Source organism: Neodiprion lecontei, chromosome 2 (assembly GCF_021901455.1).
Source record: "Neodiprion lecontei isolate iyNeoLeco1 chromosome 2, iyNeoLeco1.1, whole genome shotgun sequence".
Classification (NCBI taxonomy): domain Eukaryota; kingdom Metazoa; phylum Arthropoda; class Insecta; order Hymenoptera; family Diprionidae; genus Neodiprion; species Neodiprion lecontei.
Window position 1 is genome coordinate 14,015,764 of NC_060261.1, and position 18,000 is coordinate 14,033,763.

The 18,000-nt window shown below is 34.5% G+C and overlaps 2 protein-coding genes across 3 annotated transcripts; both read left to right on the top strand.

The window, feature by feature from the left end:
* Positions 1 to 2,601: 2,601 nt before the first annotated feature.
* Positions 2,602 to 15,958, top strand: LOC107224869 (beta-1,3-galactosyltransferase 1). 2 transcript variants are annotated; one of them, XM_015665140.2, is made up of 6 exons: positions 2,602 to 2,778; positions 8,315 to 8,455; positions 8,704 to 8,962; positions 12,197 to 12,459; positions 12,753 to 13,027; positions 13,883 to 15,958. In XM_015665140.2, exons 2-6 carry the CDS (start codon positions 8,435 to 8,437, stop codon positions 14,304 to 14,306), a joined length of 1,242 nt encoding a protein of 413 aa, XP_015520626.1. In that variant the 5' UTR covers positions 2,602 to 2,778; positions 8,315 to 8,434; the 3' UTR covers positions 14,307 to 15,958. The 2 variants fall into 2 exon arrangements, with proteins under 2 accessions (XP_015520626.1, XP_015520705.1); XM_015665219.2 differs by having other exon boundaries at positions 8,704 to 8,908.
* On the top strand, positions 5,125 to 7,312 carry LOC124292686. Its single transcript, XM_046730068.1, has 2 exons — positions 5,125 to 6,915; positions 7,276 to 7,312. The coding sequence occupies exon 1, from the start codon at positions 5,192 to 5,194 to the stop codon at positions 6,221 to 6,223; it is 1,032 nt and encodes a 343-aa protein (XP_046586024.1). The 5' UTR covers positions 5,125 to 5,191; the 3' UTR covers positions 6,224 to 6,915; positions 7,276 to 7,312.
* Positions 15,959 to 18,000: the final 2,042 nt, after the last annotated feature.

Genomic DNA, 18,000 nt, shown 5'->3' on the forward strand with positions numbered 1-18,000 from the left:
AGTCTGAATATTTTTTGCTCGAATAAATGAGGCTTATTAAAGCCCCTATAATATATGTGACTAACATAGAATACAGCAGTCTGAATATTAATAGGTGACATGATAATATAAATGACCCTTTTGGATTTTTGGTGAAAATTTTCGCGATTTTGAGAAGTGCTTGGAGAAATTCTTTCATGCACTACTCTGACGTAATTTTGCGAGAGGAATCGATTGGGCGCAGTCCCAATGCGCTGCGAGCAACGGATAAAAAGTTACAGCTGAAAAACGAAGAATTTTCATCGTCATTTCCCTGCTGTTGGTCCCACGCTCTTTTCGCTGCGTTTTCTGAGTTCCTGGGCGTCGAATTAGTCAGGAAATGGTCATATGAATCGAATCTGAGACCAAAAATTTTCAGCTCCAAAAATGAAGAAAAAAGTAAGGCTAACCCCTTTGCATTTTTGTCGAAAATTTTCACGATTTTGAAAAGTGCTGGAATAAATTCTTTCATGCACCATTCCGACGTAATTTTGCGAGAGAAATCGATTGGGCGCAGTCCCAATACGCTGCGATCAACGCATCAAAAGTTACAGCCGAAAAACGAGAATCTGTGTTTTCGACATTTTTCAGCAGGTGCTTTTTCCTTCGTAACTTCTCTCCTGTTGATCCCACGCTGTTTTCGCTGCGTTTTCTGAGTTCCTGGGGGTCGAATTAGTCAGAGAAGGGTCATTTAAATCGAATCTGGGACCAAAAATTTTTCGGTTGAAAAATGAAAAAAAAGCAAGGCTAACCCCTTTGCATTTTTGGCTAAAATTTTGGCGATTTTGAAAAGTGCTTCGAAAAATTCTTTCATGCACTATTCTGACGTAATTTTGCGAGAGGAATCGATTGGGCGCAGTCCCAATGCGCTGCGAGCAACGGATAAAAAGTTACAGCTGGAAAACGAAGAATTTTCATCGTCATTTCTCTGCTGTTGGTCCTACGCTCTTTTCGCTGCGTTTTCTGAGTTCCTGGGGATCCAATTAGTCAGGAAATGGTCATATGAATCGAATCTGAGACCAAAAATTTTCAGCTTTAAAAATGAAGAAAAAAGTAAGGCTAACCCCTTTGCATTTTGGGCGAAAATTTTCGCGATTTTGAAAAGTGCTTCGAAAAATTCTTTCATGCATTATTCTGACGTAATTTTGCGAGAGGAATCGATTGGGCGCAGTCCCAATGCGCTGCGAGCAACGGATGAAAAGTGATAGCGGAAAAACGAAAGATTTCCTTTGTCATCTCCCTGCTGTTGGTGCTAAGCTCTTTTTGGTGCGTTTTCTGTCTTCCTGGAAGTCCAATTAATTAGGGATGAGTTCCACAAAACGATTCCGAGACCAAAACTTTCCGAGTTCTGAGAATTTCAAAAATGCAAAGCTAACCCGTTCGGCCATCTTCAGTCCAGTTCTGGCGGATTTTGGGAACCAATTTAATCAATTCATTCATGCTCCACATCGATGTAATTTATCGAAAAGAATTCTTTACGCATAGTTTTGGTATGCTGCGAGCAGCGAATCAAAACTGACGACTGAAAAACATCAAATTGGCAACGATTTTTCAGAAAGGTGGAAGATAAAAATCACAAACTCATATCTACAAGGTTTTAGTTTTAGTTTATTTAATAAGCCTTAGTCCTAGTACAAGTGTTCAGGTGTGGTGTACACTATTTTACCAAGTTTTCGAATTGTATAATTATAATATGTTATACTAATACATTACGCTAGTAATGAAATATACCAATAATTATCGTAATATAATTCTGATTGCTATAATTAGTATAATATTTCCAATAGTTTGGAGTTCGAGACAAAAAAAATGTGATACAATGAGCGAACACTACATAACAAGTCTGACTACTGTATACGGAAAAAATGCGATATACATAGCATTAAGCAGAATGTAAATAATGTCGTATGAGATAGTTATGATTGTAGTTTTTAAGTGCAGTTTAAGTTTCGGCCTGCGTACAGGTACAACGCACCTCTGCTGGATACGAGATTATCATATTTTATTGATACTATCATACGTAACCTGGAATAAAATGAATAATACCCGCATAAATTTCTTCGTATTTCCTTCGCATCTTTTCAGGTGCTAGTTCCACGATGCTCCAAATACCTGTCTTGCAATCCTTGGGGCCCAATTAGTCTCGAAAGGGTCGTTGTAATCGATTCTGAGACGAAAAGTTTTTTGGTCCAAAACGTAAAGCTAATCCATTTGGATTTTTGGTGAAAATTTTCCCAATTTTGAAAAATACTGGAATCCATTCTTCGATGCACTATATCCATATGATTTTAATTATCATTGCTGGGTTTTGCTGAAATGAGTTTCAATTACTTGTCGTTTCATGGTCATAATAATATCCGACACTGTATTATCCATGTGAGTACACGTGATGGTAACATTAGTTCTTGTCGTCTTTACGTACCGACCGTCCATTTATTTCGTCCATTTTCGGTTACGGAAAGCCCCGTTAGGCTAGCAGTCTAGACTGTTTCACGTGTTGAATCTATAATTTGCACACCCCGTGCTACAATCACGATTAGTTACAGTGGTTACAGTGAACCATACATTCTCCAAACATTTCATTGGAGTTGACGATACGGAGTAGTAAATTTCCTTGATTCAAGGTGTGCACTCGTTGCGCTCCACGTTATCGTAATACGAATGGTGGCCGTGGCTCGTGAATGGTGACAAATGGTAGTTCTTCGAGTGCCAGGTGATCCATGTTGATAACACTGCAGAACAAACGCCGAACAAATGAAGGTAAATAAAAGTACGATTCGCAGAATCCAACAATCCGTCGTTAATGAATATCCTGAAAAAGCACCTCAGGTGTAAAAATGTTACGCCAAATACATTAAAGTAGAAAGTACCAACAAAAATTTACTTTGTAACTTAGGAACCACCAAAATAACACTGTACATTCAACTGACTATCAGCAACAATATCATTACCTACAAAAATATTGAAATTAAAATTCGTACTGCTAGGTATGTACGTAACTACTTTGCAATAATAAGAAATATATTCTTCAGTCAACGTAAGAAATCAACACGAAAAATAAAGAATTAAGGATGAAATGAAAATTTCGGAACTATTTGTACTTGGCTAAACTAACATCAACGAACTCAATCATAACTGCAGCGCGAGAAAACCGTTGAATTTTTTAGACTAAAGTTTTTAAATTAGAATATTTTCACCATTGCACACTGAATACATTCGAAGTTCGGCGTCAAGGTTAGATTTGATATCATAAAACTACTTTTTACATTATATAAAAAACAAGAATGCTGCTGGAGCAGGCTGTTCAGTTTTCAGCGTAGTATTTAGGCGAGTCATTCGTATGAAAACTAATAATAATTAATACTTTTCCACTGTTTAAATCTTACATCTTGTTACTATCTCATTTAATCGTGAAAAGGAAAAAAATATGTAATAATATTTTCACTGTACAGGCAGTAGGCTTCTCTTCGCAATAAAAAAAATTTATTAGTTTGCATGCAAATTTTTTTTCCATTTCAATAAGGTACTACCATATTCTTTGCTTTTTTACCTTGTAAGATTCATACAACGCATGGTTAGAACCAAGAAAGACTGTGATAAATTTTTCTTGAAGTGGCAAAAATTTTTGTGGAATTTTACGTATAAAATGCACTTTGATTTTCAGCATCAAATAATTTGAGCAATGAACATTTGTTTTTCTTAGTTTCGTTACTTTTGGCATGAGCATATAATTACATAGATTGTTGTAATGATTCTAATGCATACCATCAGACATTTTGCCGCGAGCGTCTGCAGGTACAGTAGAACCTCGATTATCTGAACCTCAGTTATCCGAACTATGTCTTGCTTTACTTAAACATTCTGTTGTTACAAAGAAGGGCTAAAATAGTTGAATAAATAAACATGCTATTGGGAGAAAAATATATCAGAGAAAAACCATTTGCAATCTTATGTTAAAATTAACAATATTTTAACCAACCCAACACATAAAAGTAGTTAGAATGAGCGGCGTGTGTTGACGCCATACGTTATGTGTGTAAAAGTAACACAAAAATATGTGAGTTATGTTTCGGATATTCTTTATCATGTAGTATCGTTTCATCTAATATGATAGTTCCATTATCCAAACTTTTCTTAATTCGATTTAGATCTGGTTCCAATTGATTTGGATAATCAAGATTGTACTGTACTATCGTACATGGGTATCCAATATCCGTACATACCAAAGTGTCAGATGCAGTAAATGCGACTTGCAGTAATTATACCATTCCGGTTATACAACCTGGAAGTTTGATGGCAGACATTCGAGAAAACAATTACAACCATACGCTTTCAACAAACATTTTTTGTTGTGTTGAATTTGTTGTCACTGGTTCTCTCGAACTTCTGTATAGCGATCAATGAAATGTATCACTTCGTTAGCAGTGATAATTATCTGCTTTTTGTAATTGAGATACCACAATCTGTGTTTGCTTCAGAAAACAACAGAGACGATAACAGTTACATATCTGCTAATTACTGTTCGACATCATAATATGATAAATACTGATCTTTTTGACATGTAAATTTTGTTCCACTTTAGGATTGACTAGGATTTTGAAAGAAACTTGAAAGTATTGAGAATGTCATGTGACGTATAGTTGAGATCGAAATTCGTAACGTATTAACGATGCAACGATGCATTTTAAGAAAAAAACATCACTTTGTAACTACAAGGATTGTTTAAAATTCAGTAAACCGTAATGAGGCAGATCACTCATATTTTGGAAACTTAAGGGGGACCCCTGGTTTAATGAGTTCAAAAAGTCGATTTTTTTTTTTTTCTTTACATAAATTGTTTCTTTAATGTGTCTAGAATGTGGAGGTAAAGTGATTTTTCGATATTCGAAGCATTATAAAGATACAGCAGTTAGAAGGGACAGGTGTTCGGAGCGTTGAGCGGAACGCTTGGAGGTCGAGCCTATTGTTCTCTGTCGGCTTTATACCTGAGACTCTTCTGAACAAATAAATATTTATACAAGTGTAGACAAGTTGAAACAAATTTAGGAAAGTATTTGTGTAATTATTCATGTAGTGAAACTTATTTTAGGCTTGGTTTAACTTCAGAGAGCACAACGTCTACGAAAAATTTTTTTTGAAACAAGTGATCGGTTCAAAGTTATTTATTTAAAAAATGAGTGGTAGAAAAGGAAGTTCAGAAAATAATGTTCACCCTGGTCGTTCTAAAGAACGACAATTCGCTGGAAACCGTTTCACAAGCCAACAAGATACAGTTTATACATCAGCTTCTATTAAAAAACTTCAAGGCGGCATGGACCTAGAGGTTCCTATTACTTCAAACTTTGGGTATTGTATTTTAGAGTTTGCGACAGTATATTCCACTATTTCCAATACTGTAATATGTAAAGAGTGTGAAGGTGATGTGTCTTTCGCGCAATCTAGCTATCATGGCTTAGGTTTTAAAATAGTTCAGTCTTGTAAGTGTGCAAGACAAAAAGTTATAAACTCGGGCCCAATGCTTCAACATGCAAGTGAAATCAATCGTTGTTTTGTATTTGTCATACGGTTATTAGGGATTTATCATGAAGGTGTAAACCTTTTCTGCAGTCTTGTGGATATTTGTTCTGGTATTTCGAATTCAACCTATTTCGCACTTCTAGAAAATATACGCATAGCTTCATCTGCAGTTTGTGAATCTGTGTTATCATTTGCTGTCTCGCAAGAAAAAACGATGAATGAAGAAGCAGGAAATGTACGTGATGAGTTTACGGTATCGGGGGACGGTACCTGGAGAAAACGAGGCTTTTCATCTTTATTTGGGGTTTCTACATTAATTGGAAAGTATACTGGCAAAGTTCTAGATGCTATGGTCATGAGTAGTTATAGCGCAGCGTGTAATATGTGGAAAAATAAAAAAAATACAGAACCACTGGAATATGAAATGTGGTATGAATCTCACGTAGATAAATGTACCATTAATCATACTGGAAGTTCAGGAAAGATGGAAATTAGTGCTATTGTACAGATGTTTGCAAGATCTTTGGTTAAAAATGAAGTTAAATACCTCACATATATTGGTGATGGGGATTGTAAAACTTGTAAAGGGATCTTGGATTCTAAACCGTACGGAAAAACTGCTGTAACGAAAAAAGAATGGGAACAAGACTCCGTCGTCTCAAAAAGGGTAAAGATAATAAAGGAATAGGCGGAAAAGGAGCAGGGAAACTGACTGATAAAGTCATCAAAGAAATGACTAAGTTTTACGGACTAGCTATTCGACGACATCCAGATTCCATTAAGAAGATGAGGAAAGAAATTTGGGCGACATTTTACCATAAGAGTTCATCAGATAAAAATCCTCAGCATCAATATTGTCCGGAAAGTAAAGACAGCTGGTGCAAGTGGCGCAAGGCGAAAGCTCTGGGTGAACTCGACAAATTCCATCACGACAAGCCACCGTTATTACCCGAAGTCTTGGAAAGTAATTGAACCTGTGTATGAAGATTTATCTAACGATGACCTGCCGACCCGTTGTTTAGGATCCGAGACGCAGAACAACAATGAATCCCTCAATTCATTAATTTGGACATTCGCCCTGAAACACCTTCACTCTGGCGCCAAAATCGTTGAAATTGCAACATTTTTGGCAGTGATAATATTCAACAAAGGGTTCCAGGGGATTTTAAAAATAATTACAATCATGGGATGCCCCACAGAACGCGAAGCACATGCTTACGTTGAGAAACGTGACGAAAAGCGGATCTCGCGCTCCGAGCGACGTATCAGTGATGCCACTAAAAAAGCCAGAATTGAGGCAAAAGCTGAAAAATCTGCTTTGAAAGACGTCCAAGAGCAGGAGGAAGGTGTACTTTACGGACCAGACATCGCAGATTAGTGGTAAGTTAGAATTTTTATAGTTATAACTGTACTTGAAACTTTAAACGCGTTTTTCTCAAAACCATGTTTTTCAAACTTTCCTCCATCATATCTCAAAAACGGCTTGGCCGATTTACTTCAAATTTATAGGGTCTACTCAGTACATCTAGACGCATCGAGTGGAATATTATCATCCCAAAATTTTGAAAATTTCTATTTTTTTTTTTTTTTATCAAAAAGTTGACAAAAAATACATAAAATTCGGACTTTTTTGTTCCGAAGTCTGTCAAAAATCCAACTTTCAAAATTTTTTTTTGATCGTAGTCCACTCGGTGTATTTAAGTATACAGACTGAAACCCCGCCGGGTTTTTTTGTTTCAGATAAGCCAATCAACTGATATCACGGAGGAAGTGGGCGTCCTTTTCGTCAAGGCGGGTATTTTCAGACCACTATCACTTTAATTCTACTGAATATTCTTATCTAAAAATTTAACTGTATACTCTTGAAATATGTATGAATAAATGGTAAAAAGTTCAAAGTTCTATCTCTTCATTGGTCTTTACAAAAAAATCCCAAAAAATGCTCAAAAATCAGGGCGCCAAACCAGAGGACCCCCTTAACTCTTTTCAAGGTTTACCAAAATTATAAAAAACTGGTTTTTATTTAAGTATTTATGTTATGTCAACGTTTCTTCCAGTAACTCTTCTGGATAGGTTGGTGAGAAAATTAATGTTAATTTCTTTGAAGGAACCGATATTAATTAAGTGTTTAAAAAAAAAAACTTCAAAAGGTAAAACACATTAACGAATACCAAAATTTTGTGGAAAATCATATTCCAAATTCAAACATCTGTTAAATCTAATGGGAAATACCTTATAAGTTGAGAGTCAGTGTAAAACAAAATCTACCAGGTCTATTTCTTTTTTAGAAGATGGACAGTATACATTAAGAAATTTAAAATTGTGTAGCGGTATCCTGAAATAATCTGAGATGCTTGATCAGGTGCTAACCCGTGTGTTTTCTTCTAAGACATAGCTAAATTTACAGAATACACAAGTTTAGAGAGTAAGTAAATTATTAGGAAATTTCACACGTTTCACTCCGAACGATCAGACGTGGTTTCGTTGCATATTTAGTTTTGTCATGAAATATGTATTCGAATGGACAGTAAACTATTGCTGTCTCCATGACCCGTTACCCTAAACTATATTTTCAGTGGCGAGCATGTGATTAATATTCGCAGATTCTTTCAAGCTATAACCCTGAATGATTAATAAAAGTTTCATTCCCTGTTCTACGTTAACATTAGTAATAGCCTCCAAACCTCATTTTGCGTCGGATAAGACTTTTCATTTCAAACTTGCAATTAGCTATTCAGAAGTTTGTCACCTACTAATTCGGCGTGATGTTCTCTTACAGGTTCTGGAAAAAACTTAAAGTTTGGGAAACTTCAATCTTATGTCTGGTTTCTACTTTCAAATACACCCGGACATCGAAGGATGCTCTAGTCTGTGTTAATGGAATACCAAGACGAAAATAATGTATTGTGTTGAAAGAAGGGTAAGATAGATTGTACTGTCTACTTCTCTCATATGATTTCTTTTATGAAACAAAGTCATCTTGTAGAAGGAACCATGTTTTTTTTCTTTTGCTTTCTTTAAAAGAACTCATAGTTTCCTTTATTCCAAATCAAGGTGCCTATTGGGCTAAAACACTGAGAAAAATTTTATTAGAATAACATATCCACGTTAAGTAAAACCGAGAATTATCATTCTGACGCATAAAATGTTAATCATTCCATTTCTTAGTGGGCTCTTGATAGGCAGATGGACGGAGAATATTTGATGCCATTGAAGTTGCCGTCAGCAAGCAGCATAAACAACCATGGATCGAAAAAGGGGAGGTCAACATTTCTGAAACGCTTGTTCCTGGTCTTTGCTGCGGTTCTAACACTACTGGCCCTGTTGTACGTCCCGGTTTATCACTCCGCCCAAGGGCCCCTCCAAGGCCTAGGTGAGATTCCTATCCTGAGCCCTGCTGGGGGCTCGCAGTCCGTGACCTCCGTAGGTATGCATCTACTCACTCGCTCACTCATCCATGCTTAAATTAAATAACTAACTATAATCGAAAATCGTGGGAACACTGTGAACGGATTCATAAAAAGGCAAGGAGAGAAATCTACTTTTTCAGTAGATTGAGTATATTTTGCTCCATTCGAAATGAATTTTCAAGTGACGTTTTGATTAATCGAGCTTAATTGAAAAGAATGCTAATGAATGATACAATATTAAGTCACAATCCCACTATTTTATAGCTTCGAATAGCAAACTGAAGTTCATTCACTTATCAAAAACTCATTATCGGTACTCAAAATTAGGGATGACTGGAGTTTTTATTTGCGGTAGATCGATCAGGTCTTAATTTACAGTGTAGTACAGGCCATACAAATTAGAATTGTCGAAGCTGATGATCCCTCTGTTTTTGAGTCTCTTATCAAGACCAATACTGAACTCAAGTAGTGTTTATGAAAATCTGGAGGAAATATTCTGAAGTGAAAAGCATTTCAGAGGTTGATAAAACAGGGTGGCAATAATTTGGGAAAACCGGCAGAATCAGGAAGTTAGGGAATTACGTTGGTCCACCGAGAAATGCATCGCAAATGCATCGTGTTCTTTCCCCCAATTATTTAGAAGCTGTAATTGTTTTTCCCGAATTCAACCAAATTTGCTTTCGAGAGTAATACTGTTCAAGTTTCATGCTCTGCCCTTCTGGTACACAATTTAAGGTTCCAGTGGTCACAAAAGCTGCCCCGCATTTCGTAGATACACTGGCAATAGGTCATGGAATACTGAAATTTTTAGCGTGAAAAATCAGGAAATAATCAGAAAATATTATTTAACACTATGGAGAATTGTTGCCACTCTTTCAAATATTTTCATGGTTTTTGATTTATCGCGTGACCTAGGTTGGATAAAAAAAAAAACTCTGAAATGAAAGGTCACAAAAGTGATGAGAGACCAACCATAGATATTTTGCGCGTACAACATGTCCTTGACAAATATTATGAAATAACGCTGATACGCGTGTTAATTGAAGAGATAAATATTTATAGAATTGAATAGCCCATTTACTGTACTCCATCTAATTATTATCGGTCCATCGCAACATGTTGTAACGGGTAGTTACAATGAGGTTGGAGTTATTAATGTTAATTGGATGAAACATTGCAAAAAAAATTACCATTTCGTAATTATAAATTGACTTCAAAGAACTTAGGTGTCTGAATATAATAGTATGGTTTGCTTTATTATGGTTTACTGAATTTCAGACAACCCTATAAAATTTGCAAAATAACGATATTTTATAAATTGCATTGTTACAATAACGCTACTAACTTCTGCCTCATTACAACAAAATATTTAGTACCCTACTGAGTATACATGTTTATGATCGCGCAACCATTGCAAGTTCATCAAATCCGGTTTTCAAATTAGACTGTGAAGCCAACAAACAGCAGGCGAGAGATTTAATTCGGAATTATTCCAAATCAATACCAATTCCGTTCTCGTGCTGTGTAGATAAGAACTTGAAAGCGTTTGTCTCTATTCCAAACGGAAATCTATGTACGGAATTTCCGATAAAAATTTCCCACAGTGTATCATTGAGTTTACATTTTATAAGAAATTGATGAGGTGAATATCCAAGGAGGCAGAACTCGCAATTAAAGGTACAACAAAAACATGCAACTTACCGCTTATGTTATAAATATGGATTATTGTTGTTAATTAACAATTCTTCCGCTTCGTTCACTGCAGCTATTATCCTTCACTGACATTTGGTATATGCCATAAACTCATTGTCACCTAACACTCAGATCTGAGTAGCAGTGATCTATTGAAAACTCTTTCACTTAACGATAAAGTCGAACGCATTATTCATCTCACAACATTGAATCTTATATAAATGAACTATACAAAAACTGGTTTATTCGATAAATATTGATTAACCAACCATGTGGTTGGCTAATCTACTGACACACAAGGATTTTCATCACCATTTTGATAACAATCTATGATTTCAATCATTCCTCATAGTGGTTTTATCGTAAGTGGTTGTCTGATTTTTTCCTCCGTTGTAATATTGATTTCTTTTGAAAATGACTGTTCATAACCTCGTTACAGTTACAGATTGATAATTTTATGTTGTTCTTCTGACTTGACTTTTCATAACAGTCTCTCTACTTTTCTGATAATTTTACATTTTGGAAGTTTATCATGATTTTTGGTGGTAAGTCATGTATTTGAAATAAGTATTAGGCTCGTCATTTTTTTTTTCTTGCCTTACTTTCTTTTTTCTCTTCTGGTTGTATATTAATCTTCTCCTGTATAATTTATATCTTTATAAATATATTATTAGCCTCTGAGAAGGGCCCTCCTCAAAGGGCCGCAATGTCAAGTAATTGACAGTTTTTCATTTGGACCTAAGACACCCAGAATCTACATTCACATATATTGGATAAGGTCGAAAAAACACATGAACAGTTCCTCGCAATCCTCACTTTCTAATCGCTACCGTACTGACATTCTGGAGTTTAGTTAACTGAGCTAATAGCTTCTAGTCATTTGCCAATTCTAAGTAAGAAAATTAATTTTTTATTTCCTGCAATTCAGAGCTTGTACCAAAGTTGATCTTTGTGTTAAGAATGCGAATCTTGTGTTGCTGAATGAAATTGCAAAGGGAATATAGCTTGGCATGAAGTGCATTTAAAAAAGATTCGCAGATTTATACTTCGTCTATTTCTCATAAAAACTCGCATTCTATTTATCAGAAGTTTCATTTTTGACAGTCATTTTTTTGAGCTTGAAATACTTTGAAATAAAAACATAATCTAATTAACCATTGCTGTCTATAATTCACTCATCTGAACGGTGCCCTCGACTCTTCAACGACTGGCCACATTCATAACGTAAAATATTAATGTTGTTTTTAATACAAGCATGTTAATTTTTAGAGAAAGCTTACATACCAGAGCAGAGTTGAAACTGTTTACAATCATTAGGCAATGATCTCAGAATTCACCTTGACTGTTTTCAAATGTTAATACAATCATAATACTACATGTCTGTACAAAACTGGCATTGTATGTATTAAAACTCACTTTTGGTAGAAAAATATCACTCAATTTGAAGCGAAATATTTTGGGTTACACAACGCAGTGTTGGGCTATAAATTTTTTCAATATTTTTAACAAACAATATTTATTAATAGTTTCTAATATTGATAATAGGGATTATATTTTAGCTCAACTTTCGGGCTGGGCTGACAATACCACAAGAGACGTACGTATCTACGTACAGCCAGAAAGTAATACCACAATAATTTCTCCGGTTGGAATCTGCGTCACTCCGCCAATTCTAATCATAGTTGTTTGCTCATCAGTATCGAATCAGAAAGCGCGAGATGCTATAAGGGATACGTGGGCAAACAAAACTATTCTAGAGAATTATAACGCAACAGTAGAAGTAGCATTTCTTGTGGGAGAAAGCAGCAACGATACTTTAAATGTAAGTTGAGCTTTAATTTTCCTATTTGGTATCTTTTATGCTGTTCATTTATTCTTCTAGATTCAGGGATACAAAAAGTTTTCCTCATAGATACCTGACAAAGCAGTTGTGTAAGTTGGTCAGCTTCATAGAAATTCTAAAATTTTAACCTGGTATCTATTCGTGAATGTCTTTTATATCTTTGAAAAATGAAACAGTATATTCGTATCACTATAATCACTGTATTCCCGTATGATAAACATATCTGTTCCAATGAATATTAATACCAATATGCCTTGAATTTTTTGTTTCAGGAGAATATAGAAAATGAAAGCTTGCAATATAAAGATATAATCCAGGAAAAATTTCAAGACTCCTATAATAATTTAACAATAAAATCGATCATGATGTTGAAATGGGTTACGTTGAACTGTGGTCAGGCAAAATATCTAATGAAAACTGACGATGATATGTTTGTCAACGTACCAGTATTAATAAGACTCTTGCAAGCGAGACCTAAGGCCAATGGAGCTCTGATGGGATCTCTCATTTGCCGTGCCAAACCTATCACTGATTCGAAGAACAAGTGGTAAGCATTTGTTAGATTGACAAGGCAAAGATACGTAACAGGACTGGCCGATATCCACAAGAAAACTTTGGCACACTCCGGTTAAGATAAAAAGATTTGTATTTTAGTGACCCACCGAATGAGCATTTTTTTAGTGAGAAAAAAAGGTATTGCAAAACTCGTCCTTGATGTCTTCTAAAATACATTGTATTTTTAGAAATTTTTCTCACAACATACATTTTTTACAACTACCTTGTATTTTTCAAGTATTTTACACCCAAAGTAATCTAGATCTTCAAGGCAATATGACTGTAAAAGCTACAACACCTATAACCTATAGATGACGAAGCTTTCATTTCACGCCGTTAACAATTCACTCTGTGTATCTTCAGTCATATATAATCATTTCATCGCTGTGATTTTGTTGCTATAAATACAAATTCATGTACATCGCGATATTCACTTATCTGTATGACAGTTTGACTGATGTGACTGATGTGACTGATCTGTCGAGAACTAATTTTCCATTTTTATTTTCAGTGATATCAATATACAATAAAAATTTCGCAGCCCATGGGTCAAGATATTACATTGTGTACACTCATATTTCTTTGGACATCTAGGTTACATTAGGTGTAAAATATTTTTAAACTATGCAGTAGTTGAAAATACGATTTGCATGTTTTGAGAGAATATTCAGAAAAATAGAACAATCTTTAGAGTATGTCAGAAGTTTTGAATGAAATTGACCAGTTCTATTGCGCAACCTGTTATTGAGCGTAACAAAAATTAAGTAATAAAATTATTTTCCTCCTTGACACACATTCAAGAGTAACACTGCAGATCACAAGTACAATTTACTATGTCACCAAACAGGTTCATGCCAAAGTATATGTATGCCGAAAAAATGTATCCGAACTATCTTTCTGGTACTGGATATGTAATGAGTCTAGATGTGGCTTCCAAGCTGTATGCGACTGCATTGGATACACAATTGATATATTTGGAGGACGTTTACCTGACTGGAATTTGCGCGAGGCGCGCCAAATTACGGCCAACCAATCATCCAGGGTTCAGCTTTGTCTCCAGAAAGCTAGACCCTTGTGTGTTTCGCAATGTTATTACTGCACACAGGGTTTCGGCATCGAATTTGTACGCTATGTGGAAACGTGTAAATAACTCTACTTTGAAATGCGTAGCTCCATCAGCCTCTGTCAAAAAGCAACCTAGTTTAAGTAGGAAAGGAAGAAACACTAGGTATTATCCCGATCGCGGTAGATCAGTGGCTAAATGCGTTTGACTAAGTTAAATTCGCCATCAAATTTGATTTCAGATTAATTATTGGCGGATATTCATTGTTTGTCATTCGGTTGTCCACAAAATTAAAGTCGTAAAATGAACAAGTATTAAACAAACATCACAAATGATATTTTTTAATCATATTTTTTTAATCCTTTTTATTTATTAACCACCTGTAGTGATTTTATATTTATTTGGCTACTAATTGGGCTGTTACATGATCAAAAATTATAATATTTATTCATAAATACTGCTGTGACTCTGAATTCAACTCGATTCCGAATAATTTTAGACTTTTCGAGGGGCTCTTAAGTTTTAACTCAACAACATACAGCGATTTATACTTATTTCTATAAAACGTATCCACAATACTATTACACATGACAAGTTATTTAAGGATATCTAATTATCAACAGTGTTGGAATCTGAACGTATTAGTATCCTGCTAGAAAATTTTCCAGCTTTGGTTACGTGAGACTAGTGACACTGAATTGAATGTATTTTTGTTAAAGAAGAGTCTTCAATATACGTATAAGTAATAGATGTGCATACTTACGTATATTTTTAGAGCACTTCATGATAAATCGATTGACTAAGACAGTTCCTTTTTTTATCCAGCATTAATCCAAGGAAGGATAACGTCGACTTAAAAGTTGGTTAACATGGAGTGGCCTATATGTAAGCCATTCCATGCAAAATCAATTAACATTAACAGTCACCATTTTTAATTTTATAAAAATTAGTACGGATATTAGTAGCATTTCTAAACCCTACAATTTATTTATTTTTTATCAATTTTCCGTCATTTTATTTTTCGAGCAACGAGATTAAGAAAAGTTATTATAATCACCCCGAAAATTAAAAATTGAGCTTCTAACCGAACTTCACGTTCTGAGATCTAGCAAATCGCATATAATTCAAATAATATCTCGAGAGCGGTTTATCAGATTTTTATGATCTCGATCTCAATCGAAGCACTACTTTTAATTTAAAACTGATTATATTTCGAATAGGTCCTATTTTAGTAAGTTTCGAGTTATTTGAATAACAAAATGAAATGAAAAAAAAAGAATCCAAATGCCATCTAGATAACGAATCAGATATAAGATTGGCTTCATAATCGTGAAATTTTTTTTCTAATTGAGTACTCTGAAAATTTTAGATGGATATAAAACAATCTTTAACGTTTCGATAATAAATTCTGAAACATTTTGCACTATGAATAGCACATTGAAATGACGTAGAATGCGAAATTAATTTTTCTTCAATTTTCAGCAGGTACAAGCTACACTAGACGGTAATTAGGGAGAATCACCGAAGCGCATTGTAAAATATAGATTTAGAAAATTGAATCCTTTAGGAAGTTAATCGGAAATTAATTGAAATAGGGAATATAATTTCTGTGAAGATTGAAAACATTCGAATGAAATATTATTGCTTTTGAAAATAATCCTTTGTTATTGTGATAAAAATTAGTAAAAAAATTAATTTCGCATTGTTCGGAATTTCAATGTGATTTTCACAAAGTGGAAAACGTTAAACGTTGGTTTTGATAAATTCAAAATTTTCTGTGGTCAAAAAAAAAAAAACTAAGAGCAAATGCATTCCACCATGAGACCAATCTTAAAATCGTCAGAACAGAAATTGAAATATTTGAAAATCTTTCGAGAATGGTGAAAAGAAGTTGAGAGGGTTATATCATTTCTAACCAAAAGTAATACGATTAAAAACGGTATAAATCGAATGAATGGTGAGCTGTAGAGATGCTAATACTACCCAAAAAATTTTCAACAAAATTAAGAATGGTGAGAGTCAAAATTATTTGATAAGTAAAAAACAGTGATCTTTAAAAATACGTTTGTTAGGTAATTTTTAATGTAGAGAAACGGTACAAATGATTGCATGTAGATACGTAATCAAACGTGAGTTGGAAACAAGACGATAGAAATTAAATTTTTATATGACGTACCACATACGAACGATCAGTTCGGCTAGTTTATTAATGTTTTGAGGCCAACGGATTAGAGTACAAGTCCCGACGTTGGCACTCTTCGTTATGCATTCTGAATGAGAAAACAAAATGTAAACAAACGTTCGCCTCGTGGAATTGAACTCAATCCGAATGCCTTTAATTAAAGTTCCACTGTACTATATAACAAGATATCTCATCTACAGAAATGAAATTGTAATTTCCATTGAGATTAGGCATTGAAGTATCCTTGATTGGAAAATTTTTATTTTGAATATCATTTACCCCTCTGTGTTTATAACGTCCATTTTACAGATGAATTGATTTTTGTTAGATTTAATTCGCGTTTATCGGCATATTGAGTCAAGAAATAAAATTTTCGAATCTCAGAACAAATATTGAAATCGTATGCATTTAGATATAAGGTACCAAAAATGTATAATATTCACATCAGTGTTAAATCAGATATTTAATATTCAAAATGTCACAAACCTTGGCCATTAATAACTCCTTGTATAAGAACGTATAATTCAGAGATGAATCACAAATATTGTACGCACACTATTCCATTATATATACTCTGTAACAGATTAAGATTTCCTTGTATTACTGCAGTGCTTTTTCACGTACACATATATTAATAACAGCGTCGATGATACCCATCATTGCTGCACCAATGCAATGAAATCGAGTCTGCCGGCCTCTGCATTTATACATACCTCAGAAAAGGAGGGACAGGAGGCCATCAATTATAGACATCGAGGACAATCGGAGTTACTCACTCCGATTCCCGACAGTAGGAATATCCCGTATATTCTGCATATATTTCTTAATAATCTCTAAGTTAATATATCGTATCTTCGGTTCTTGATTACTTTGTAGTTTTTATGAGCACTAGTGCTTAAAAATCGATTTCTACGAGCTAATGCTTATAAAAACTAGCTCAGAAAATAAGATTTGTGGCATTTGCGTACACAGGGATTTTCTGCGCACTCGCCACAAAAATAATTATTACCTTTATGAATGGTAACCATTAGAAAGTTTCAGGACGTAAATACATTTATTGTAAATAAGCATGAAACCAATTGTGGTTCCTTTGTAATATAGTAGTATACATTATTTTTAGGATGATATATTTTTTTCAAATACTCTAGGTGAGAGAAGATAATTATTTATTAATTTACAGAACGATGAATTGTATTTATCTTTTTCCAAATTCCGACGACCAATTTGGAAATTTAAAAAGTTTTAACTGAAGCAAAGCTTTCATATTATATGCCGGTATGAATTTGATACTTCATGCATTTTGTTTTTGTGAATTTGTGATTCATTCTACGTATAAGTTGGTGAAAAAAGCATTGAAATATTTCATATTTACAGAATTAACAATTCATCTATTCTCCTGCAATTTCGTAGGTGCCAGTTTCGTTTACTGGATGCTTACGCTTTGCACAGGCTCTATGTCACAGAAGTGAAGTTGTGGCATTTACATTTCAACGCAGTTTGCCATGAAAAGTATTCTCATATTGAACTCATAAACCCTAGTGGCCTTAGAAAATTAATTTTAGCCCGTCGGAATAAAAAAGTGTATGGCGAATTGCAAATTGCGGTCATGACATTTCCAACAGAATTCGCAAGTCGGTGCTATTATAAAAATTATGTATAGGATTACTCTGATAGACTAAAAAAAGATTTAAATATTAATCCGAGTCTCTACATAGATGAT

Coding starts and splice junctions, on each gene's coding strand:
- LOC124292686 (XM_046730068.1), top strand. CDS start 5,192: ATGAGTGGTAGAAAAGGAAGTTCAGAAAATAATGTTCACCCTGGTCGT.
- LOC107224869 (XM_015665140.2), top strand. CDS start 8,435: ATGTATTGTGTTGAAAGAAGG. Junction 8,963..12,196: donor GCAGTCCGTGACCTCCGTAG/GTATGCATCTAC, acceptor ATTATATTTTAG/CTCAACTTTCGGGCTGGGCT. Junction 12,460..12,752: donor GCAGCAACGATACTTTAAAT/GTAAGTTGAGCT, acceptor TTTTTGTTTCAG/GAGAATATAGAAAATGAAAG.